Below are 27,091 nucleotides of genomic sequence, written 5' to 3'. Positions count from 1 at the left end.
GGAAACCTACACCGGGGAGCTCGGGTGCAGGGGGTAAAGTGGTGTAGGAAATGCCCATAGATGCCAACAGAGGTTTGAGGAATTCAGCAGGTACAGGTCGGTGGAACCAGAACATGGAATCCAGACGAGAAGAACCTGAAAGCAGAGGAGACAGAGTCCAAACCAGTGGTGACCAGAGACACAGGAGCACAATACCAGCCCTAGTTGGGAGGTTCTGGCTGTAGCACGGTGAGGATGAAGCAGTAGCTGTGGAACCCAGGCAACGATGCAGGAGCAACGGATCAGTCAACGACCTGTTCCACGCGATTCGACAGGTGCAGGAAGGTCAGTACCGGCAGGACCACCAACAAGTCTTGGCAAGTGAAAACAACGGTTCGCAGGAGAAGATGCTGAGTTGCAGACCAGCAAGGTCTGTGGGAGTAACCCAGAAATGGTAAGTCAGGGCCAACCCTCAGCACGCAGGAGAACCATCAGGAATCAATGAAGCCCCCTCAAGGACCCTCTGGCAGCAGGCACGGGGAGTCGCAGGGAAGCCTCAGCAGCACACAGGAGATGAAGGTCCACGAAGTAGAGGATGCAGGAAGGGCGTCCTTCTTAAAGTTGTGCAATGCTAGAGACAGGAGCTTCTTGGAGCTTGAAGATCTTCCTTGAAGAGGCCAGCAAAACATGGTAATGACAGACAGATGCAGTACACAGGGAGGCGGTTCACATCGGCTGGAGAGGGAATACAGCCACTCCACTTGCAGTGGAAAATTGGTCAGGCCTCTGGGGAACCAATAAACCACCACCTGTGTTGCAGAGCTGGGCAAAGTACGTAGGACTACAGGGTCAGCAAACCGGTCGTCATCGTAGAGGAAAGTGACTCCTTCTCTTCGAGGGAGAGTCCTTCTAGGTGGGATGCAGTCCTTGGTGACTTGAAGGATGCACAGCCAAGGAGTTGCAGAACCTGAAGAAGCATAGGGACGAAGATGCAGCAGAATTCTTCCCACCGGAGCGGTCTGATCTTTGGTCCTGGTTCGAAGACCAACAGAGTCCTAGAGTCCATCAAAAGAAGAGTCTTGGGACAGTCTTCAGACAACAGGAAGTCACATCTGGAAGTTGTTGTTGGGACAAATTAAAGGACCCACCCTCAGGAAGCCCTTCAGTAACCCTAAAAAAGGGGAAAGACTTCTTCTCTGGGGACCCACTTATAAGAGGGGGTCGGGGACGCTACTCGGCTGTCCTAGCCAGTCGGATGCGCCCAGGGGCCAAGATTGAACATGGCAGAATCTAGTGGCCACCTAGAAGAGCCCAAGGCAGCAGCCTAGGGAGGAGTTGGACAGGGGAGTGGAGACTCCCCTGTCCTTTGTGCGGTTTCGCACCAAAGTGGGAGGAAAGGGCTCCTGAACTGGGAAAAACTGGTTTATGAATAATAGAGGCCACCAAATGTGTCCTTATTTGAGTCTGGTGGCACTTGGAAGTACCCCCCAACCTACCTAATTCTAAAAGAGCGGTGGCCATACAAATGTAAGCCGGAATCAAACTTCCTTCACAGCGCAGTGATTATAACGAACACGCATCTTTAGTACGCATACTTTTAGCATGCAAGTCGTTATAACGACTTGCATTAGCGGCCGCTGGATTATGTAATAGTTTAATTTACTATTCCAACTCCAGTCTACACAACAGTAGGGAAGGTTTAAGACTTTAAATCCAACACCATTCCACCGATGTGAACCCCCCCCCCACCCCCGGCAGGTTGTTATAATGACTTGCGTGCTGAACGAATGCACTAAAGATGCGTTTGTTCTATTTCCGGCGCTATTAAGGCACAGTGGGATTCCAGCGCCGTTATAAAGGACTTTTCCCGGCCACACCTCTCCTTCACAGGAAATCCTTTGTTAGACATCTCGACTTGTCAGTTTCCACTACATACCTTTTAATGGATGTCCCGCACTTACATAACCCAGAGAATTGAGTCCAGGGTTTGTAGGGGTACCTCTGCTCTTGCAGGGGTATCTACACACTTAGAACCATGCACCCAGCTCTTGGACTGAAGGGCCTACCTTAGTGGTGACTTATTGATTAAAAGTGCAGTGACCGGGATATAAGGGAGACCTCATATCCAAAGTAAAAGGGTGCAAACACCATTTCACGCAGACTGCAATGGCAGTTCTGCAGACACAGTTTGCATGGCCTCCTAAGGGTGGCATAATACATGCTGTAGCTCATGGGAGACCTCTGGTGTACCAATGCCCTGGGTACCTCAGTACCATATACTAGGGACTTATAATGGTACCCCTGAATTCCAATTGTGGGGTGTACAAAGTACTTAGCAAGAAATTTAGATGAGAGAGCAATGCCACTGGGGTTAGCAGGATCCGAGTGAACCACAGTCGAAACATACTGACACCAGGCAAAAAATGGCGGTATCTATGGCAGAAAGATCGTACTTTCATTCACTGATCAGAGTCACACTCTGAGTTATGGTGCTCACCTAAACACCACATGCAAACCGAGTGAAAGTCTGCGGCAGACATTTGTTGTTCAAGAACTGCGAAGGCTTCAACCCCGAGGACATTTAAAGATGGTAGAAAAAAGGCACACTGCCCAGTTGATGACAAAACATCAAGTAGACCTAAAAATGGCTGGAGAAACTGCAGATAAGATCCATGATACTACTGCGGAAAAGAAGGAACTGACATCAGCGTGTCAGGGGAGGCCTTATATGGACTACATTGATGTCACATTTGGGAGACATCACTACGGAGTCGCTCGACGCCCCATACAGACGTGCAGAGGTACTGCTGAAAAAATGTACAGATCCAGCCTCGCGCTTGGAGAGGATTCTAAGATAAGGAATCTTTGGCCAGATATCACTATCAGATGAGTGTAAGCCAATTTTACCATGTTTAAAGGAAAGAACACAAGCACTTTAGCCCTAAAAGGCAGCAAAACAGGAGGGATTAAGTCAAAACATTCAGGGGTGACCCTGCAGAGAGGGCAAGATGCATTCCAACTGGCTCTCTCCATTCGTACCTTCTTAGCACCTGCTTCAGCTCCTCAGGGACTCTTCAGTTGAGCCATCTTTCCTTGTTGGGTCACAATAGACAAAAAGAAACTACTACAACCCAAGCCTCTGATTATCACAATCCAAGTTTCTTTGATGAGTTTTAAACTTTTGTTTGGAGACTTAACAAAAAAAAGCCACTCCATATAAATGAAAAAGTCCCAAAAGAGCATAACTCAAAACTAAACTTCTCGTAAATAACATTCTGCTGTATGCTGAACCAGATAGTTGTGTCACTCAGCATCACGTCATAAGAGGGTACAAGCACAAGCTAACAGGATAACTTTTCAAGCACCTCAGAGGGTGAGATGAATCCTCTATAGCAGCTGGGATTTGATACTCATGAAAGGTGAAGGTTGGGGGGTGCTAAAATCCTCTAAGACCATTCAAGTGGCAAGGTGATGGGCCTTTAAATTGTAAGAAATAAACGGGCATCCGTACTTGAAATAAAACATAATGGTTTAGTAGAACTAATGGTATTTAAAGTATTATTAGGACTGATTTGGTATATATTGACGAAATCAAAAATCCAGCAGAGATAAACATTGTCCTGTAAGCTATGATACAGATCAGATTGCTTTGCAATGCTCAAAATCCAGGGAGTAGCCGCGCGCTCTATAAATAAACGTTAACATAACATAAAAAATTCAATTGCGTTTTTAAAATGCTAAATTAACTCTAAAATGAACATGACCAAGCAATTCTATGGTATAAGTTTGTCAACACTGAATTGGCCATTACAGCCATATTTCAACATGGAACATTTACTAGAATGAAATAGTTCAGTAAAAATAAGAAGAATGATTTGCATTGAAAGATATACTACATGCTTTATTAAAAAACACCATTTATTTGTTTTCAGCAACTCTGTCCAGCAAAGAAAAGTTCAGCTGCCTGCTGTAGAAATTCACCCAAGGGATAAAACTGATATAAATGAAATATTTGAACATTGAAAGTAGTTTGCGTGATTGTTTTAACTTCAAGGCTTACACCTGCATAGCTGTGAAATTTTGTGTAGGTAAGTGCAGCTATTGGATATGGTTAGCCAGTAGCGGGCCCGTGGTGGGAGTGCTGCCGGGCGCTGATGTGGGGCAGGGGAGGGGCAGGTTGGGGGGTAGTAAACTACGGATTACGGCTGAATAGAGGTAAGTAAAAATATAAATAAATAAAACAAATTTTGCACTGCATCGCCTCTTCTTCCTGGACACTCCGCAGCAGCGAGTCCGCACAATTCGCCGTGTGCCGAGTTCACCTGCTGCCAATTTCTGGGTGGGACGCCGTCTAGTCAATCGCAGTCGCACAGCTACTCGATGCCGCGGACAGCCGATTAGGCCACAAGTCGTGGCCGGCCACCAGTGTCAGTCGGAGCTCTATTTTAATTTTAATCCGAATCTGCAGCCGCCAACCTCTGCTGCCATGTTTATGGCATACACATTTTATTTGGGTGGATAATTGCACGGATTGACGGGGATTTAAGGGGATTCGGGCCGTCTTAGGGTGTGCCCATCTTCCCTGGGAGTTGGCAACGCTCCCCCCCCCCCCCCACCCCCCGCCTGCCACTCCCTTCTGCCTGCAGACTGGATTTACTTTAGAGGAAAACCACTCTGCAACCTCACTGGCACAGCCCCTACCAGATCCTGCTAATCACCAATACAGCTGTTAACATTAAGTCTTGTGGATCCACTCCTCGCAGTGTAAATATGGAGCACCACCCTGGGGCAGAAGCCAACGATCAATTACTTCCGGACTTATACGCAGTCTGGGTTCAGGACCCTCTATTGGAACTGCTTTTACTGTTTCTCTGCCTACTGCTAGTGGGACAAGTCACCAGTGCCCACTTTGTTTGTGGCCATCCACAGCCATGCAATGTTGAGCCCATCACTCAAATCAAATCAGATGTTTGTTAAGCGCGACTACTCACCCGTAAGGGTCTCAAGGCGCTGGGGGGGTGTGAGGGGGTAGGAGGGGGGGAGATTCGGTAGGTTCCAGTCCATCAAGAAGGGGGGGTCTGTCGAAGAGCCAGGTTGAGGTTTCTTGCGAAGATGGGAAGCGATGGTATCTGTCTGAGGTGGAGCGGAAGGTCGTTCCAGGCACTGGCCGCGCAGAATGAGAAGGAGTGGCCTCCCGATCTGGTCTTTCTGGTGCGGGGGACTACAGCGTAAGAGAGCTGGGCTGATCGTAGGGTCCTTTGGGGTGCGTGGAATTTGAGTCGGTTGTTCAAGTATGCTGGTCCGGTGTCGTGGAGTGCCTTGTGAGCGTGGGTCACTCTTCATCGTACCCTCTCTGCGCAGTGTAAGCGGCCAACGTTTGGATACTGGAGTCCCTCTGTGGGTCTGGCCTGCTATCTTGACTGCTGCCCTGAGGCTGTGGCTGGAACACAACATCACTGTGAAAGGTACCGGAATATATTGGTACATCAAGGACAGATTAAGGAGTTACAAAATATTCCTATCTCCACATCAACACACCTTGAAGATATACATACCACGTAGGTACGTATATCTATGTTGAGTTAAGCACAGAAAATCTAGACTTACTTACCTATCCATATATGGAAAATGTTACTTACCCAGTAAGCATCTGTTCTTGGCATGTATAGCTGTAGATTCACATTCTTTGCATACTCCTGCCATCTAGTGTTGGGTCCGGATGTTTGCAAGTTGTTTTTCTTGGAAGAAGTCTTTCCAGTCAAGAAGTAAGGAGACTCCTCCTTTCGGTGATAGTGCGCATGGGTATCGATTCCATTATAAGATTGTTTTCCCGCAGAGGGTGAGAAAAGAGTTAGTGAGTGTAGAATAGAGATGTCCATGCATATAAATGTAAATTGAGACCTACATCTACAGGAGACCGGGGAGACGGGTGGGCGCATGTGAATCTACAGCTCTACATGCCAAGAAAAGATGCTTACTGAGTACGTAACATTTTATGTTCGAGGCATGTGAGCTGTAGATCACATGCTTTGCATAGACTATATAGCAGTATTCTCCAAAAGAGGTGGCTAACCTATAGTGGTTGTAGTTGTTTGAAACTGTGTTTTGAGTACTACTTGGCCTACATTTACTTGTTGTCTTGCAAACACATCTCCATAATAGTGTTTGGTGAATGTGTGCGGAGTAGCTGCCTTACAGATGTTGGCTAGGAGAATGTTCTGCCGTACAGATGTCGGCTAGGAGAATGTTTCCCAAGAAAGCCATAGTAGCCCCTATTTTGTGAGTGGAATGTGCACAAGTGGGTATTATCAGAGTTCTTTTAGCTCTAACATAAAACATTTCTGGATACATTTTACAAACAATCTTGCAATACCAGACTTAGATATGGGATTGCCTTTGTGTGACGAAGAAAAAGCAACAAATAGTTGCTTTATTTTTCGAAGTTCTTTTTACTTCTCTGCTACAGAATCAGGTTGAGGAAAGAACACAGGTAACTCAACTGATTGATTGAAATGAAAGGCAGAAACTACTTTAGGAAGAAATTTAGGATTGGTTCGAAGAACCGCCCTAACTTTGTGAAGTTCTTATATAGTTAATGCCTGAAGTTCACCAACTCTCCTTAGTGAGGTTATTGCTATGAGGAAAGCAACCTTCCATGTGAGGAATTGTAACTGACATTTGTGCATTGGTTCAAAAGGTGGACCCATTAGCCTTCTAAGGACTATGTTTAGGTTCCACTCTGGTGCAGGGGGAACTCTTGGTGGTATCACACTTTTTAATCCTTCCATGAAGGCTTTGATCACTGGTACTCTGAATACAGAAGTGTTGTCTATTTTGCAAGTATGAAGCTACTGCTGCTAGGTGTAAATGAAATGAAATGTACGCCAATCCAGATTGCTGTAAATGCAACAGATAACAAATGATGTTCTGTACAGAAGCATCAAGTAGATTGCTGTTATTACAATAGATAAACTGTTTCCATTTTGCTGCATAACATGCTCTAGTAGTAGGCCTTCTAGCTTCTTTGAGAATATCTATACAGTCTGGTGATACTTGTAAATAACCAAACTATGACTTCAGGAGCCAAATCGCCAAGTTGAGTTCTCTGGGATGTGGATGCCTGATTTCTCCATGGCTCTGAGTGAGGAGACTGGGTGTGAGATGTAGCTTTTGATGTAGCACCACTGACAGTACAGCGTGGTGTACCAAGGGTGACGATCCCATGTGGGTGCTATTAATATCAATGTGAGGGATGTTTGTTTGAGCTTCTGAACCGGTAATGGAATTAGTGGGAGAGGTGGAAAAGCACAGGCAAATATTCCTGACCAATTCACCTATAGTGCATTGCCCTTGTATAGACAGTGTGGGAAAAGGGGTGTGAAGTTTGGGCATTTTGCGTTGTGGACTGTAGTAAACAGATCTATCTGTGGAAATCCCCATTGTTGAAAGTAGGGAAGAAGAACTTGGGGATGAAGTTCCCACTTGTGAACTTGCTGCCTGGGTCAGCTGAGCAGGTCAGCAATTTGCTTGTCCATCCCTGGAAGGTGTTTTGCCAATTCCAAATGCTTTGTGCGAGGAGGGGCAGCTGGAGCGAGTGTGTCCCTCGCTGTTTCTGGAGAGAATACATCACTGTCATGTTGTCTGTGCAGACTAACGCAGTTTTGCTTATAAGGGGAGTGTGGATAGCTTTGAGTGCTAGAAACACCGCTAGAAGTTCCAGGAAGTTGATGTGGAGATGTTTCGGATTGTCTGACTACAGCCCTCGTACTGTGTGATGTTGGAGAAGGGCACCCCAACCGGTTAAAGATGAGTCTGCTATCAGTATAGGCTGTGGGATCGGGTCCATGAAGGGCCGCCATTTTGATAAGTTTTGATGGTTCCACCACTGCAGAGAGTGATGGGAGCGGGCGTCTACCAAACACTAGATCATTTAATTGACCCTGTGACTGATTCCACAGAAGCGCCAGACGTTCTTGCAGAGGATGCATGTGAAGCCTTGCGTGTGGTACGATTGCAATGCAGGATGCCTTCATACCCAGCAGCTGCATAAAAACTCTGGCTGGTAATGTTTGATGAGTTGAAACTGTAGTATTGTGGCCTAAATATTGTGAATCCTGGCTACATTGGGAAAGGCAATAGCTTTGAGACTGTTGAGGGAAGCTCCTAGGTAAGATTGCACTTGCGCAGGGCACAGATGAGATTTTTGTGCATCGATTGTGAAACCTAACTGATTAAGTAGGTGTACTGTTGCCTGAATGTGTAGTAGACAGTTCTGGTAAGTGCCCACTTTGATAAGCCAGTCGTCTAGGTAAGGAAAGACATGGATACACTGTATTCTGAGACGAGCAGCTACTACTGCGAGACATTTGGTGAACAGTTTGAGGGCAGTGGTAACACCAAATGGAAGTACCTTGAACTGGTAATGTTTGCCTGCTATTACAAATCTGAGGTATTTGCAATGAGCTGGAAGAATTGGAAATGTGAAAGTAGGTGTCTTTTAGATCCAAAGAGGCATAAAGTCACCTTCCTATAAAAGAGGAAGTGCCTGTTGCAGAGTCACCATGTGAAAGTGCTCTGACAGTAAGTATTTGTTTAACTCTCTGAGATCTACAATTGGTCTTAATGAGCCGTCCTTTTAGAGAATTAGAAAGTAAAGGGAATAAACCCCTGACCCTTGGTATTGAAGTGGGACTGGTTAAATAGTCCCTTTGAGTAATAGAGATTGCACTTCTTTTTGAAGCAAGTGCTGGTGGTCTGCTGACAATTTGTGACCTCGAGGTGGAATGTTTGGAGGGTTGTTGGTAAGCTCCAGGCAATAACCATGTTGGATAATTCCAATCACCAATTTGTCAGTTGTTATTGATTTCCAAATAGGGAGAAAGTGTTGATGTCTTCATCCGACAGGTTTAAAATAGTCGGCGGGAAGTGTGGGGAAGTCACTGGTTATATGGGGACAGGGAAATGCAGGGTGTGGTGTTTTTACCTCTGCCCCCTGGACTGTCTGCCCTGTAGCCTCCTCTGAAAAATCTCTGTAAAGGATGATTGCGAAGTGTTTTTATAAGAGGAAGTGTTTTGGTCTGTCCCTGTCTCTGTCCATTTGCCAGAAGCATCAATTAGTTTAGACTTCTTATCTGGGGGGGGAGGAGCATCCCCAGATGCTTGAGAATTAGCTTGCTTTCGAGCATTGGATAACACCACGGAGTCCAGTGGCAACTGACCTTTAAAAAAATAGGGTCTGTTGAGGAAAGTTTGTATTTTTTATCCACTCTAGGATTGATGATCCTAGCATGTACAGGGTCTTTAAAGATGTTGTCTGTGTGCCTTAACATACCTTTAAGCATAGGCAGTGTCTGACTGGATTTATGTGTTGCTAGAGTTTCAGAGAGAAAATCCTCCTCTAAGGACTCTTTATGGAGTTCTACACCATAGTAGTGTGCAGCTCTAGCAATGAGCTCCTGATATGAGAGATTGTCTGGCAGGGTAAAGATCTGGGTCTGTATCATGTGTAGGATCAATGGTATAATCCGTCCAAGGATCTATTGTTGACTGTGTCATCATCATCAGTGTCATCTGCATCAGGGTGAGGTAGAGGAGACTGCCTAGGTGTAATGTGTGAGGGATCAAATTGTGGCAGGGAGGAAGGAGGAGGAGATGGTAGTGTGTGGAAAGAACTAGTCCCCACATGTTTCTTCTTCAATGGAATTTTAGAGATGTCGTCATCCGGACGCTTTTGTTTAGATGGCGGTTTAACTTGAATATGTCCAGTATCCATATTAATATAGAGTTTTTCTGTTTCAGATCAGATTTGGGTGGTATAAGGTCCATGCGGTACTGGCAGCTGTGTAATTTTCGGCACTGAAGCTTTCGTTGCCAAGCTGGAATGTCCTTTCGATGCCGAAGATTTCGGCTCCAAGGAACGCTTCTTTTGTTTCAGCTCCGAGCCCATTTTATGCTTAGTCCCCGAAGATTTCGGGTCGGAAGTGGGTTTTGGCTGATTCGGTCCCGAGCCGGAAGACTTTTCAGTGTGTTTTGGTGCAGAACCAGACGGTGGAGCGTTAGGAACATCTTCTCAGCGCCAACCTAGGCCTGAAGGCACAGGAGGTGCCGAAGTCTTTGATTTTCTAGGGACGGTAGAAGGGTCTTCTGTACTCCCATATCCTTGTGCCTGCGGCACATCGCCATCTTCGAGGAAAATCTGCAACTCTGTCTCGGAGTCCGATGCCGCTGAAAGAGTATTTTTCTGCGGCTGCTGAGACTTCCTCTTGTTCGGAGTCTTCGCCGAAGAGATCAGGCGTGTCATCCAACTGCTGCATCTCTCAACGTCGAGCCCGACAATCATGGAGAGTTTTCTTCAATCTGAAGGATCGACACGCATCACAGTCTTGTCCTTTGTGCTCGGGGAACAAACACAAGTTACACACCTGATATAGGTCCATACGCGGATACTTCGCGTGGCACAGGGAGCAGAATTTGAACGGAGTCCGTTCCATCGACCAGGTGCCAGACCGACACAGATAGGCCGGAAGGCTGCCTCTGAAAGCCGCAGTTGAAACTGGAGATTTCTTGATGTCGAGTTCAACCGCAGAGAGAAGGGAATGCGTTAGAAAACAATATCGCAGAGAGTAGAGTGGATTGTGCACCGAGGGGAACCCGAGGACAGGTTCCGAAACGGAGCAGAGCAATACACTTCTGGACCCGATGGCGGAAAAAAACTATCTAACAATGGAGTAGATGCACATGCGCACTATCACAGAAAGGAGGAGTCACCTTACATCGTGCCTGGAAAGACTACGAAGAAAAACAACTTGCAAACATCCAGACCCAACACTAGATGGCAGGAGTATGCAAAGAATGTGATCTACAGCTCACATGCATCAAACATATTGTTTTATATATATTGTCCTCAATATTGCATCCCATTGATATTCAGGGGCCGATATTCATGTTGCACATCCTGTAGAACAGGCAGTGATCAAAAGGCCTAAATGCTGAACCTTTCATTAAACAGAGCTGTTGGTCCATTTGTGTGAATAACTCCTATGTGCTGTTGCTTGAGAAATATAGATCAACAAATAGTCCCTACTCTTGCTGGATCTGTGTGTGTGTAAATAACTGTATGCAACTGAATTAATGAGAGAAGTTCTCCCTCTTGCCAGAAAAAGGGGGGGATGAGAAAGTAGAATTACCATTTCTGAACACCATTACTCTCTCTCTCTCTCTCTATATATATATATATACATGAAGCCGACAAGCGAATAAAACATCTGCGCACCGCAATTTTTTGGTCCGTGCATTGTGTTCCTGGCGCATGCTGTGGCGAGCCGCAAGCGCACCGGAAAACTTTGGTTTGAAATATATATATATATATATATATATATATATATATATATATATATATATATATATGTGTATTGTGATATATATATATCACATCACAATTTAATAATAAAATATAGCTGTGCACATTAAGGCATACATGAGCATAGGTATATTTGCAAATATACCTATGGCCGTGTATGCATTAATGTGCACAGATATATTTTATTACTAAATTGTGATGTGATTTTTATATATTACCCTGCAAAGCACACTATTTCTATTAGGTCTACTAGTTTTCATGTGTTTTCAATGCACCAAAGCCATTTTATTTAGTGTTGTAGAATTGCACACTTTACGCACTGTGTAGTTAGCACAGCTTTGTTTTAAGGATTGGCATCACGAATCGTGAATTTTATTATGTAATGGAGTCAGTGCATCTGTGTGTCTTCCGCATTTTCTATTTTAAGGACTTCTCACATTTTGGAATATGAAAACATCCTGCCACCTGCTCATTATATAGTTTCATTTAGTAGAGGGATTGATTACAATGTCTCATTTCCGTTCACTTAAATATGTGCAGAGAATGTATGGATTTTAGCATTATATGCTCCAAATGAGGGCGGAAGATCTGGTCTGTTTAAACAGCAGTTGCTGTGCACTGTTCTGCTTGGATACTTGCTATTTTTGTATTAGACGCATTAAATGCATGTTAGACTTCTTAGACTTTCCTGAAGTGTTGTGTTTTCTTTTACAAAGGAATTTAAGCAGAGAGGTGGTAGCTCAATCAATCAGCCAAGTAACCATATAGGGTAACCACTGGAAGAACAAGCATTGGCAAAGCTAATAGGTCCCGGCGACGCCCAAGCTATTGGGCTTGTCAATGTGAAAGTCTTTTAGCCATGTTATCTAGCAGCACATATGCTGTTCAGCATGGCTGAAAGTCTCTGAATGCCCAGAATCACAAGATGATGAACCGACGAAGAGTTACTTCAACCCCCATGTTTAGTTTATAGTCCTCCTCCTCCTAACACAAAAAAACTATATGATGTGGCCTGTGCTTTCTTTATTCAACCCTGGGGCTCACATGCTTTTACCTAACCATATTGACTAACGATGGTCAGACAGATATCTTGCCTTTTGTAGTGCTGCACCACACTAAATCATCTCTGTCCTCTTTAACTTTTATTATTTTTTATTATAATTGTTATCACCATATACCATGCCACCTAGGCATACCCTTACAGTATTTCCCTATTATGGATATCTGACGAGTGTGCTTCCTATTACTCTGTCCTATTGCTATGTCTCTGTGTCTTCCATTCAGCTGTGTACACAATGGGGTTCCCACAAGGCTGAAGAGAGGTATATGAATTTCATCTATCAGGTAATCCTGATGTATATTTTAATGTTGAGACCTTACCTTGCTGATCTGTTTAAGACACCTCAATATCTGGCTACCAGCTCCTTTTCTTTGTGCATGTGTCTTTCAGATGAGACGGTGTACCATTTTATCTACTATCTTTGGGCCATTGCTCATATATACAGGCGACTGTTACGTAATGGCCAGTATACATATATACACTTTGTAATGTTACTTCAATAACCTGATTGCAGAGTGACTAACCTTTTTGGTCCTGAAGAATGCCTCTAAAACCCGACTGGGGTTGCTGATAGGCAGAAACATGTTGATCTAACTTAGTGGTATATTTGCTGATAACCGCCAGTCCTCTCCCGTTTTAATCCTGTCCTGGGAGACCACATAATAAAGACATTAGGTACCCCAAAGACAGTTTAAATTGCTTTCTGTACTCAGCCCCTCACCAACCCCATCTTCGTCCCTTCCCTAAAACACCTCAGCTCCTCTTCTAGCCCAGAAGAGTTGTAGCGTTGTAGAGTTTTAGCGCAAACCAGGGACCTTGCAGCCCTGGTGTGAGGAGGGAACCCTATAATGAAGCATGTCCCCTTTGGGTGAGGGAGGGTTCTCATCCTAAGAAAGGTATCCACCCCCTAACCCCCTCCATAAATAGGGCACACAGTTCTGTGGCCCCAACATTGGTATTACATCACGAGTGGACCGCTCCCTTTCTGGTTTCCCCCTCTTTGAATTCATGACTTGTTGAGAGCTTACTTTTAGTGAGTTTACATTTAGATAGGGAGTAGTACCCTCCCTTGGATTCTTCGTGTGCATCAATACTTAGAAGCTTGGACATGCCCTGTGATAACGCATACTGATTCAATTGAGGTCTGAATTTCCAGCTATAAACACCATTGCGGAACGACCACATAGGCTGTAAAAACGCACACACAGCTAGTAGCCAGATGTGGAGAAAATAAACAGAGACTATAAGTGTGCCAGGTAATCGCAGCCATGCACACCGGCTCCAATCAGCACATCAGCTATAAACTAATAGGACATTAAAAGGCTGAACACCACCACTCACTAGAACGAAACAGACCACAATGGGGGTTTAAAGCAGGGTTGGGGAGGGGCTGATTTGTGGACAGGGCAAGCACAGAGAGGTGTGAGGGAGTAAGGAGAGATGGAAGGGAGGTGATGTAGGAAATGGAAAGCAGCAACAAAAGGAAAAGCGGTGATGGGGAAAGGGGTGATCTGTGGATGGGGCATGAGGACGGCTAGGAGGATACGGAGCTGGTAAAAGCACAAGCACTGTGTAGAGTGCTGAAAACGAACGATAAAAGTAGGTTGTAAAATAGTCATAAAACAGGAGCAGAGGATATCTACAAGTACTTGGTCCAAGCTATGGGTGGAGGGCTAAAGACAAGAAGAGGCATGACCATGCATGCCAGAGACAAATGGTAACAAAAAATACAAGACAGACTATGATGTGAGCAACTGGAAAGCCAGTGGGTAGGCTAAAGACCACAGTTTAAACACAACATGCATCTTCGAGACAGCACATGGACTGTCTTGCCTAGATCTAAAAGGGTACTGGCCTGTATGTAGATCCAGATGCAGCTGGAATTATTCTCCTGTGTTGGTGTTGTAGGGGGGCCCCAGCCACTTAATACAACACTCTTAAATTACATTTGAAAGCATGGTTGTTGGATTACTTTTAACTGTACACAGAAACCAGAGCAAGACTCCTCAAATGATCCAGTTGTATACGGGCAGGAATATAAGAGAGGAAAAGGTAGAGAACCTAGCTTGCAGCGTCCAACACATTTGTTTGCCGAAAATATTTTTTTCACAAAGCAATTCCCCTTATCAAGTGAAACTGGTTGAGTTGTAATTTAATCTGGCATGAAATGGGCTTTTATTTAAGTCCAGCAGAAAGATACTATCTTTACTTAAGATCTCTACACTAGAACTGCTGGGTGCAATACCAAAAGTGGATTTTTTACGTTTGTAAGGCATCAAACATTTAAAATGAGCTTAGCAATGCCAGCTGTACAAGGGTAGAGAAAAGGTTTTGAGAATTTTAACAAGAGGACTCCAGGATCAGAAATATATTTTGTTTTTCAATACATACATAGGATGAAAAAAAAACATGTTTAACACATCACAATACACAGATTCTGATCTATGAGATACAGCAATTATTCATCAATTGAACAGGTCTTACCATCCATATTCTAATTCCATCGGCAAGAGAATAAACTTGCTCAAACTCCTCGTTCAAAGCAAAGTAGTCCTCACTGCACACTGTAGAAAACAAGTTTAAAGTCAGTGCTACTTTGAAGACTAAGAAAATATATTTACGTACATACATTTATATACTTTTATACATTTCCTTCAAGGTACATACCTTTTGTAACATTCAACAAGAACAAATCAGTAACCTGGCATGTTATTAAACTTTAAGCACAACAAACGTTTGTTTAAGCATTCTTTCAACATTGGTTTAAATTTTACAAACTAGGTGTGCACCGCATACTACTTCTTTTTCGTAGCAAATCCTTTAACTGCTAGCCCCAAGCGGTTGCACCCTCCCACGTTAAAAATGGCATCTTTTCGCTGGCCACTCCATTATTTGATTCAGAAAAGCTGGGTAAACTTTGGAACAAGAAAGGTTTCGATAAATGGAATTTAATAGGAATTGCTAGGATTGGTGATGTCTGGGTCAAGGACAGGATTAAGACATTCGCTTAACTGCAAACTGAGTTTGAGTTGAATGGGGCGGAATACTTCCGTTATGCGCAGGTCCAACGTGCGCTGCGATCAGTGGTAGCGGTGGAGAAGGATACACCTGAGGCCTCGCCATTGGAAGATAGAATATTGGATGGTCATTTGCCAGAGAAAACTATCTCCCTCATTTATAGGAAGTTGATCAATCATAGAGCAGACCTCCTGTTAGAGTTGAGAGATAAATGGATGAGGGATGGTATTGAACTGGATGACGAGGACTGGCAGTTGGCTGTGTCCTCTCCGAAGGAGGTTGCGATCCCAGCACGATTGCGACTAGTCCAGTTGAAAATACTACATAGGGTATATGTCACAGGCCCACGCTTGGTCCGGATGGGGCTATCTGACGATGGTTTGTGCAGGGGAGGTTGTGGGCAGGTGGGCACGTTCCTCCATATCCTCTGGGAATGTCACTATATGGTGGATTATTGGAGTACGATACATGATGTTATGCGAGAGGTCCCGGGGATAACGGTGTCACCAGAGGCAAGGAGATGTCTCCTTAATATTTGGGAACCTACAGATCTGAACACAGCGCAGACTAGATGGGCCACTCTAGGGGCTATGATAGCAAAACAAAATATAGCACAGTTGTGGGGGTCCAGAAAACCACCCACGCTCGAGGAATGGAAAGAAAGTATGGACTGTGCATGTTCCGGGAGAAAACCGTTTATTTGGCCAGGGGCCGACCTCGCAAATGGGAGATTGTTTGGGGCCTGTGGAATAGATATAGGGGGAGATTTGTGTACCTCCAGTTGACTCAATGCCGGATATACTCGCATCCCCGTGACCCGCGTATGTAAAGGATTATGACCCCCCCTCCTTTTTTCTTGTATCCTTCAAAGTATTATTGTTATGTTGTACTGATGTGTGGGAATGTTTAATCTCTGTTATGTGCACTTATTGAAATGCCTTGTGTTAATAAAAAGAAATCTAAAAAATAAAAAAAAATGGCATCTTTTGAGAGCATTGCTAGTACCACGGAAAACCGTGCAGAAACATAAGCATATACAGCAGAAGAAGCTACACAAATGTATGCGTTAATCTCTGCTACCAAAACACACAGGAAGGAAACATCACACAACAATTGAAACATCTTGAATTCATCTGCAGAAGAGAATTAAATCAAAGGTTGCACGCGTCGACCCTAATTCAATACCATAAGCATAAAAGAATACCTTGTGGACTACATTTAGCAATAAAAACCATGCTTTTTCGGTTTCAATACAACAAAGCATTCATGGATCGTTGGTACGCGGTATTAAACAAATGCTCCTTAGATTTGATCTTGTTGATAGTTGAGGAACTTTCAAAAACAATCTGGAGGAAGAAATTTTTACCACTAAACAAGAGTTATGAAGGCGGATTGATTCTGAGGATTGGGCAAACACACTTGAATAACTCTATATTAAACTTGAAAATTATGGAAAGGAGTTGCAGGAACGGAAACTCCGCAAATTTAAAAGCGACACGATTGATTACCGTTTGAATGAAGTTTACATGTGGGCAGAAATGTACGCCAAATGCAGACCCTACAAGAATCCAAACGCATCGGAGGAGGGAAGCGTTGTCTCTGATCGTGAAACACAAATAACAAGGCCTCCTTTGCAAACTGTCACAGCAAGCAGTGATATGGCCAGTACCAGTACCATGCAAGAGGTCTCCACTCTGAGTTCAACCAGTGATCCGTCTTTTTTTGCCCAAAGGCCCACCACAACCTGTACCACCGGACTTAACCTCGGCAAAACAAGCACAAGCATGTTAAAATCACACGAGGAAAAAGAAAAAAGCAAGGAGAAATCAGGTCAAAACTTAAGGAGTCAGAGATAATAATCATTAACATTTCCTCTCAGTCTCTTAGCACCAAACAAATACGTCTTCTTAACAAAGGCACCACCTTTGTTCCTACATACACCACCACTTTTCATGAAACTGAAATTTCAATATAGCGTTTCATGCGCAAGCTCAGATTAAGGAATTTCTTTGACAACGTGGTACCACATTCTGCTAACAAAAAAGAACAGGAATTTCTATAATTCAAACCCAAAAGCACATTTACTGCACCTGTATCCCACAAGATTCTTGATTGCTTTGAATCTGCAGTCAAACAATATTTGAGTAAACTTGAATACCATCAACAACAAAAACACAATTTATCTATCAAAGACCAAAACACTTCGAGATTTAGCCAAAAACGATAAGCTAACATTCCAACCGGCCGACAAAGGAGGGACATTAGTGATGATGGCTGCTTCTGACTACCATCAAAAAGTACTTGATCATCTCTCAGATGAGAACACTGACCTTAAATTGGACCACGACCCTACTATGGAAATCAGTCCAGTTTTGAAAATATTTTGAAAATAGCCCAAAACATGGATTGGATCTTAATTAAAACCAAAATATACTTGTTGCAGCAAAATCCGAAATGACCACATATTTACATGTTGCCGAAAATCCACAAACATGCCACTGATCCTCCGTTTACGTCAATAGTGTCGGTTTGGGGGAGGAGCTTGGCGGGCATCCGTGATGGCCGCGTGAGCACAGCGCTCTCCGGACCCCCGCCACTCCCGACATGATATCCTGAACATATCCTGATTCCTTACAAGGGTTAATGAAGAGGAACCTGGGCTGATCCTAATATTGTTTTTGGATTTCGAATTGGACCAGGGGCACCGAAGCTACGTCGACTCAAACTTTCAGGGCCCACTTTGGTGGCGCGCCCGGGTCTTGGTGAGGTTCTGTTGCCGTGTCTGAGTTGAACAACAGCGGCAGGGGGACTCGTCCCATGGGCCCCCCTCTTAACTTTCGGTTTCGATTCTGACTCAGACTGCGTCTTCCGGCGGAGGTGTCTGGCCGGTGCGGAGTACGGCGGCGTGAGGCTACAGTGGCACCTTTTGCCTGCTCCGTATCCTTCTGGGACGGTTCCCACCTCGACTTGCCCTCGCTGCTGACTTTTTTGGCTCCGGCGCCCTGTCTCCCTGCGGCCATTTTCACCAGGTCGTGTGGGTCCCTTGGGGACGCGGTCTCCACTATGACGGGCAGAGGGGACCAGGAGAGGCGAAAGATTAAGACGCCCCTTCGCGGAGGCCCGGTCCAGTCGAACAACATGGACCGGTACACGCAATCGAAGGTGTCCCCCGGTGCCTCCTTTCCTGGCCCGAGTGCAGTGGGGCCCCCTTTGGAGGCTTCGGCGGAGCCGTCCCTGCAAGACATCATGGGCGCCATATCTGGCATGAGAGAAACCATTGGCCAACAGTATGAAGCTCTGGCCCACAAAATCGATACTGTGGCTATCGATGTGAACCTTATTCGGGCCGACTTATCTAAAACCAATGAGAAGGTGAAGTCATTGGACCTCAAGTCATCTAGCCTCACGGCCGACGTCTCGGAGATACAGACGGAAATCGGCAACCTCAGAAAGGTAAACGATTTCATGACTCAGCGCCTGGAGGATTTTGAAAACAGGGCACGGCGTTGTAACGTGCGTGTGATCGGTGTTCCAGAAAATCCTGATCCGCATTCTGTTGATCTCCTGGTTGAGGACTTGATACAAAACTACCTTTCTCCATCCGGATTGAGCAAATTCTTTGCGGTGGAACGTGCCCATCGTGTTCCGGGTGGCCAGGGTAAGCCGGGCGCCCCGCCGAGGCCCATTGTCGCTAAACTTTTTCATTATAGGGACCGAGACGCTATCCTGCAGGCCTCGAGAGTTAAGGGCCCGGTGACCTTCGAAAATGCTACGGTGAACTTTTACCAGGACTTCTCACAGCTTGTGCAGAGACAGCGAATGGGTTTCCGTGGAGTTAAGAAGCGCCTTCGGGACCTGGGTCTGAGATACGCCATGCTTTTTCCTACCAGGCTACGAGTGGAGTACAATGAACGGACCCTTTTCTTTGACCAACCTGATTCGGTAAATGACTGGCTGGACTCTCTGCCGGACCGGCCTAAATTGACTGATCCCACCGAGCACCCGGGTGGTGCCGAGGGTGGCGTGGAGAGCTGAACTTGTTATCTGGGCCCCTGATTCCGTATCATGTTATTTCTTCCTGGGTTCTGTACTTGAGCGCATCTTTTTCTATGTGTTCTCCTCTCCCCTTCTTTCTGTCGGGGTGGCGGGTGGGACAGAGCCTTTACCTCCTCCAGGGTCTTTTTGTAGAACTGGGTTTTTTGGGCGACAGGCACACTGCATGTTGGGGTGGCTTCTTTGTCTACTGCAGGGGTGCAGGGTGGGGGGTGTTTCCTTGGGTGTTGGGGGGTGGGTTGTGTGGGGGTTTGTAGTTTGTGTTTTGTTTTTTCAAGGCGATTCTATTTTGATGATTGTATTTTCAGTGTCATGCTCATTGGGGGAGGGTTCCTGCATTACTTCGTGGGATGGGGGGTAGCGGGTTGAGTTTTTTTTCATGGAATGTCAATGGTCTAGGGGATCGTATAAAGCGGGGGGTGGTGTTGCGATGCCTGCGACGTTTGTCTCCCGATATTGTCTTTCTGCAGGAGACGCACTTAGTGGGCAATACTTGTCGCGCAGTGAATAGGTGGGGCTATCGTCTTGTTGCGCACTCAGGATTTACAACGGGTTCCAGGGGGGTGGGCATCCTAGTCCGGGCTTCCCTTCCCCTTGCGATAGATGAGGTGATCCTTGATGATCGGGGGCGCTATGCCGTCCTCGTGGGTCGCTATGAGGGCAAACCCCTTTCCCTGTTTACCGTCTATGTGCCCCCCGGCTTGCAGACCTCTACCTTCTCTGATTTGGGCCGAGTTCTGTTGGGCCTCCCTGATGGTGCTCTCTTCATGGCTGGTGACTTTAATTCTGTGCTCTCTGGTCTCAGTGATCGTTACCCCCCTAAAAAAAAAAAAAAATAGTGTCGGTTTGCAGTTCACTCTTCAAACCTTTAGGGGTTTACTTTGATCACTTCCTCCAACCAATTGTACGCAACTGGCATACATATATAAGAGATACTACAGATTTTTTAAGCAAACTCAATCAATTAGATTTATCCAGCTCTTCAGACTTTCTTCTATGCACAATAGATGTGACTTCATTGTACACCTCCATCCATTATAGGAGGGATTGGAGGTGGTCGAATGGGCCCTTCTCAACCAACCGGAAATTCAAGCACACAAGGTGTTTCTCATGGAATTGCTACAATTCGGCCTCCAGCATAGCTACTTTCATTACAAGGAGGAATTTTTCCTGCAAATAAGCGGCACTTCGATGGGGTTTAGGGGAGTGCCCACATATGCTAATATTTTTATGGCAGCATTTGAGGATCGGTACATTTTGAATAATCCAAAATGGAACAAACATTTGAAAACCTACTGTTGTTATATTGATGACATTTTTTAAATTTGGTCTGACACTGAAGAATCACTTCGGAACCAGATTGAGATTCTCAGCACCTGCAATAACCGCATTCAATTTATTTTCAATATCAGTACTACCAGTGTATCATTTTTGGATGTACTCATGGTGAAGAGAGAAGGGAACATTGACACGAGTGTTTACGTCAAACCCACAGACCGCAATAATACGCTGTTGTTCCAAAGTTTCCATTCACCTAAACTCATCAAAAATTTACCATATTCCCACATGATCAGATCCAAGAGAATATCATCGACTGCAGAATCTTTTGAAACCGATCTCAAAAGGATCAAAACTAGATTTTCAGAACGGGGTTATCCCGCAACAATCATTCAACGTGCAGAGGACAGAATCACTAGAGTTGACCGGAAGGATCTTCTTGTCATTAAACCTAAAATGCCATCTAACCGCATCGTTTTTGTCTCTAAATTTTCGACTAAGTCCAACAATATCAAAAAATAATTCTCAAAAGATGGGAATTACTTTCACAGGAACCAGAATTTGGGTCGTCATTCGTGCAACCACCATGGTTTGCATTCACCAGGAGTTCAAACCTTAAAGAACTATTGACTAACAAACAGACAGCTATTGAAACCAACCATACAGGCATGAAAAAATGTTACAACTGTGTACACTGCAATAACGTCATGCAACAAACATCCATCAGTCATCCTAGGACAGGAACCAAAATCCAACTTAATCACTCATCCGATTGCAACACTACCAACGTTATATACTGCATTAAATGTCCATGCGGCCTGTTATACGTAGGCAAAACGGAAAGAAAAATTAAAAAAATTAAAATTTAAATCAGAATCGGCGAACACAAAAGCATGATCAGAAACAAAAATACCAACTCCAATCTGGTTGTACACTGGCTTGAAATGGGTCATAATATCTCTCAGGTTCGGTTTACCATCATAGAGAAGGTATAAATCAAAGAAGGAATGGACAACAGTAAAAAACTCTCTCAAAGAGAAGTATTTTGGACTCACAAATTACAAACAATGATGCCAGACGGCTTGAATGATAAAATTGACCTCCGTTGCTTTTTATAAACAACAGACATTATGTCTCTTTCACATATAACTTCATCAACATATTCCCTCTAGTTCACTATTTCAGATTTTCTTGGAACAGTTTCCACATCTTTAGTGCACAAAATTTTTCCACACACCAATTTTTTGCAATGCAGAATGCACCTTGTTATGTTAGCTAAGGCTTATAATACATGGAAAGTTGTGTCACTGCAAAGCATGGATTATTACACTGATCATGCACTCTGTTTCTACAAAAAAAAACTTCATTCATTCACCTTTTCTCTACTTTTCTATCTTTGGGCACTTGTTTGTGTGGTCTACGGTCTACTACCAACTTTGTCTTCTATTGCGGCATGTACATATCATTATACAAACTTACTTTTTCTTATTAGGGTGCCGTTTGCACTTGAGCTGGTGGACATCTTTTAATGATCTTTGTAGGATTTTTTGCACTATCGGAGTTTATTTGGTTTCTATCCTTAGTATTTGATGCTTTTTGGGCACATGTTATTTTCTACTGATAGGATTGCTGCTTTGTGTGTATTTTCTTTCACATCCTACACTGACATTTGTATCTCGCCGGGGTATTTCAGTCCGTTTTCGCTTTCATTGAAGCTAGTCTTGTGATTGAGCCAGGCGCTCCTGTTTATGGTCATGCGTCGCGGATGACGTGTTACTCTGGATTACAGCCACGGCGTTTAACGTCTCCCGGTAAGATTCAAACGTTGTTTTCAGTTTTATGGATTATGCTCGTTGTACCGGCTCGTTTTAACTGCTTTCCAGCCAGTGACACGGTATTTTCTCCGTTTTCTGCAGACTTTCTTTCAAACTTTGGTGACCGGTATTTGTTGACATAAGGTATGTGGTTTACCGGATTGTTTATCACGTTTGGGACCCATGCGTGGCGATCTTTTCAGTGCATTTCATTGGTGTTTCTGTACCTTTTTGCAGTATATAAAAAAAAACTCTATTCAATTCAGGTAATTTCACCCGCACACCTTGTGCTCCGCTTGTGTGGCACTTAGTTGTTGACCGTCGTGTACTTATTCATTATTTTTTCATTTGTCAGCTGGGCTGTACACACGCATCTTCCGTTTATTATTTCTCTGATGTTCTTCATCATAGGTAATTTGTGTATTTTTACGTTGTAACTTTGGGGTTCAGCACTGCCCTTTCATTTTATCTCCCCACTTATTCACTGGCCTATTCTGGTGATGGGTTCTTGCTGTTCTATATGAGGAGTTATGTTTTTTCAATCCCTGTGCTGTCTTAACATTTGGTAGCAATGAACATTTGGACTAAAAATGTATGGCATATTTCTGTACATAAGGTATTATATACATATTTTTGTGTTTTCTCATCATTGTAGTGGCCCCCGAAAAAGGGATGTGGTGTCCCAGGATGCATCGGGCCACCCTGGAATGCATTGTTTTGCGTTTTGTACAAATTGAATTGCTCAGTTAAAATATCAGCTGATTGAGAAAATGTTCATCACATCAATGTATGATGTATATTAAGGATGTTCTAATTTTGTATTTGGATTTTGAATTGTGCAAATAAACTACGATTTAATTGACAACAATCTTGTCTTGACTTTGCTTTGTTTAAATAAGGATTAACACAGGAATAGTCTCACAGAAATACACATAAGCGGTTTACATTTTTTGAAACTTTTGTACAGTAATGCACACAGTTATTCAAGTGAGAGCTCGCTTGACACTTTTTGATGGTATTAAATTTAGCCACATGAGACGGACAACTTTTCGACTTGCATGATATATATATATATGGTCTCACTAGCACCATCCAGAAAATCAGCCATTTTATGCATGACACTTGTTCATGTGTCCCTTTAGCTGTGCAATAAGAGACTGCCTTTGTCTGTATGCCTACAGGTCACATGAACTGGTGGGATCGGAGACAGAGCGTTCAATGATCAGAAACTGGACCGTGAGAATTTAAGAACCATTTGGTTGCATATCTGTTTTAGGCAACAGGAACATTTTCAGTGTAGTCAGATAGTTGAAGGGAGGCACCGGACAGGAACTGCATGGATATGCATTTCGCATGGCTTACTACAGCCTCAAATCAGTTTGTGGTACCACACCTTCTCCCTCGCAAGTTGCAGTGTGTCCAAAATCTAGAGTCTCTCAAAATAACTAGACACTAAAAAATAATTCTTATAAGGAGGTCTCATCTCCAAATATATGAAGATGTATCAGGTGGACTATGCAGAAAGCGGGAATATCTACCTCAATTTCCGAGGCACACTTGGGTCATGGAGCTACGGTGTCTAAATCTTTCACGCTGGAAGCAAGCCTGGAAGACATACTTAATGATGCAGGCTGGTCCATGGCAATGGCGCCTGGGACCTGTAACATTTGGTGGGGCAACCAACCACTGACCAGCAGCATGTCTTTAAGGCCAATGCCAAAGCTGTAAGTCACTGTTTGTTATAAACAGTGTTTATAACGAACCATAGCTGAGAGCTCGGACGTTGAAGTAGCAGTCTGTTACAATGGAAAAAATGAAAATGTACTTACCCACTCCGCTGACTCATCTACTCCGGTCCTCTGCTTCAGTCCCTCGGCTAGTTGGCGTTGGACTGCAGTAATCGAATTCTCCACACCAATCCAGACGGTGCTCTCATGCTCTTGATAATGTTAAGCAGCATAGAGCAGCGCCAGGATTTGCTGGAGAGGGTGCCGCACCACTCCCGCAGGGACTGGGGGCCTGTGCCAGCTCTCCACCCCGCTGTCTAGGACAGCTGGGTGGAGTGGTTGAAGGGCGGATGTTAGGCTGGCCGTCGCCAGACAGCCAGCAAACAAGCCTGGCATGGGCGCTCTAAATTGGTAGAGACAGCACCACTTCCCTGCTCCCAGTCAGCAGCAGTGGACCCGCCCTCAACACAGCTCGGGCTGAGGAAAGGGAAAAATAAAATGGTATTAAATTCATTTTATTTTTCACCTTTGTGTGCTGGCTGCAAGGGGGTGACATTCCTTCGCACTAATGGTGGGAACCCTTGCTGGTCTATGGTTTGTAGGAACCCTTGCTGGCCTATGGTTGCTATTTTGAAATGATTTACTTTAAGAAGTTTGTGGATATGCTGACACTGGTGGTTAGTAAGGTTTGAACAAACATTATCCTCAAATCTGGTCCTGACACAGAATATTAGATTTACTAGCTTTCGTGAGAGATTATTTCAATTCTAGTACACGAAGGCGAGGACTATCCAGTCCAACGATCAAGGCTGGCTCTAGCCCACTCTATAAAAGAAAATTATACAATGGGTGGTCAGAGGCTTTTAGAGTGTTCTGAATAGGCATTCACTCATTTTATTCATGTTTATTGATTTATAGTCTAAGGAAGTTCAAATTAATTTTAAATAGAAGAATTAATGGCTTTTTGTAATTTAATTAAGGCTTAGTAAGGGATATGTTTTATAGGAACAAGGAACATAGTTCATATTTTCTAATTGCAGGAAATGAAACTTCCACACCGAAATAATATGCCACAGAAGAAAATGGGGCGTAAGTGTTGATAAGAGACTATAACTGACACTCTTGCTTATGACTGGTTGAAGCTTTTTGTCTTCTTTCCCCAAAGGATGATGGTAACCATAGTTTGTTATTGTGTGCTTAAGGCTGAGGTATAAATAAAAGTGAAGTCATTTAAATCATTATGGTCGACTCTTTAATAGAATTGGAACTTTCCATTACGAAAGCAAGGAAATGTTATATTTAATGTTAAATACTGGTTGTAATTTGCATTATTTATTTATGTGTAACTGCAACACCTTTTAGGGCAACAGTTGTGCTTTACAAATAGTTTAAACAAAGCTGATATTCACACATTAACTGACTTGCAATTTTTCCAACAAGAATTCCACTTTGTGCATTTCTACAACAGGAAATCAGAAGTTGTCAATTGGCAATAAGAATAGAACTATATAGGTAAGTATTAAGTAAACAGCCTGTAAGGTATTTTTCTCCAGGACATAGTAAATGTGCGATGGTGTGCATCAGAAATGTCATGCTTCCTTTACGGCTCCTGGTTTCTACCAGTACTTGCAGAACACTCGGTTATAGGACTCTTAACGGTGAGTTTGGCCTTATCACTGACATCTGAATAAGCAAACTCAAATTTCACATGTATACATAAATATGTCTAAATCATCCAAAACATGTTCAAGTAAAATAAGAGTAATATTCAGTTACCATAGTTCTGAAGCTTCCCAAATAATTCTGGAGTGATATACACCAGCGCAGCAAACGTTGCGTTCACAGCTTGATCAACAATAGAGCCGCCAACTATTTCAGACTTTGACAGCTGCTTTCTACACGTCTCCAGCAGCCTTTTCAAAATCTCAGACTTAGGGCCACAGTAATCCTTGGTGGGATCTGAGTTTGCAAAGTCAATGAGAAAGTTACGACAATCGCCTGCATGTGACTTCATAGTCTGGAAATAAAATAACAATTTTAAAATGTATTTACATAACATACTTTTTCACTGCTGTTAACTCAACCGTTCTTGATATGGCTCTATCTAGGAGTGCTTTTAGTACCTATGCAGTTGTGCAAAAGTTTCCAGGTCACTGAACGGGTGATAACAGAAAAGTTTTAAGTATGGAAACAGTTGATAAAAAAGAGCATTTACATGTCAGCATGAAATTGACCTTAATAAGCAGAATCTCATTAAAAGGTTAGTAAAATAATTTAAGCAAAGATCCTCAAATAGTGCTACAAGTGTGCTCTTTAAACATTATAAGCACTGCATTACATGCCAGCATAAAGTGGAAATATTTGCTAAAATAACCAGTTTTTCTTCCCCAGCCCACTATCAAAAAGTTAGAAAGTTGAGAAAACCTACATTTTACCACTTACATTGAAGCTTGGGGTAGGTGACATTGCTAAAATAATGGGCTGTGGTAGAAATTATGCTGATCTCGCTGAAATCAAATGAGCTGTTTTAAGGTTCTCGAATAATATTAATTTCTGCAGAAGTGGCATCATATTCCCTCCGTATCCTGGCAAAAGCAATGCATGCCAATACATCCCAGTTGAGGGTGCTTTGCAACATAACCGAGCGCTACATAAACTGCATGACCGTAAAATCATTCATTATTATAATAGATAATCTTTGTAAATCAATTTGAAAATTAAGGCTACAATGTGGAATATCACTAATGAGCATATAATTTCAATATCCCATGGTTCAAAACATCAAAAAAGTGCTTTACTCGAT

General features: G+C 43.7%; 1 protein-coding gene across 1 annotated transcript in view; it reads right to left on the bottom strand.

Moving 5' to 3' along the window:
* ZZEF1 (zinc finger ZZ-type and EF-hand domain containing 1) overlaps window positions 1-27,091 on the bottom strand; it is a 1,627,273-nt gene that overhangs the window by 956,383 nt on the left and 643,799 nt on the right. The window contains exons 26-27 of the mRNA XM_078679684.1: window positions 26,065-26,305; window positions 14,883-14,962 (exon numbers count right to left, since the gene is read on the bottom strand). Coding sequence (XP_078535810.1) covers window positions 14,883-14,962; window positions 26,065-26,305 — 321 coding nt within the window. The remainder of the gene's footprint in view (window positions 1-14,882; window positions 14,963-26,064; window positions 26,306-27,091) is intronic.

The sequence above is a fragment of the Lissotriton helveticus genome, chromosome 3_1 (genome assembly GCF_964261635.1).
Source record: "Lissotriton helveticus chromosome 3_1, aLisHel1.1, whole genome shotgun sequence".
Lineage (NCBI taxonomy): Eukaryota > Metazoa > Chordata > Amphibia > Caudata > Salamandridae > Lissotriton > Lissotriton helveticus.
The sequence above is the reverse complement of the archived record's forward strand: the minus strand, read 5'-3'. Positions and strand labels throughout refer to the sequence as shown.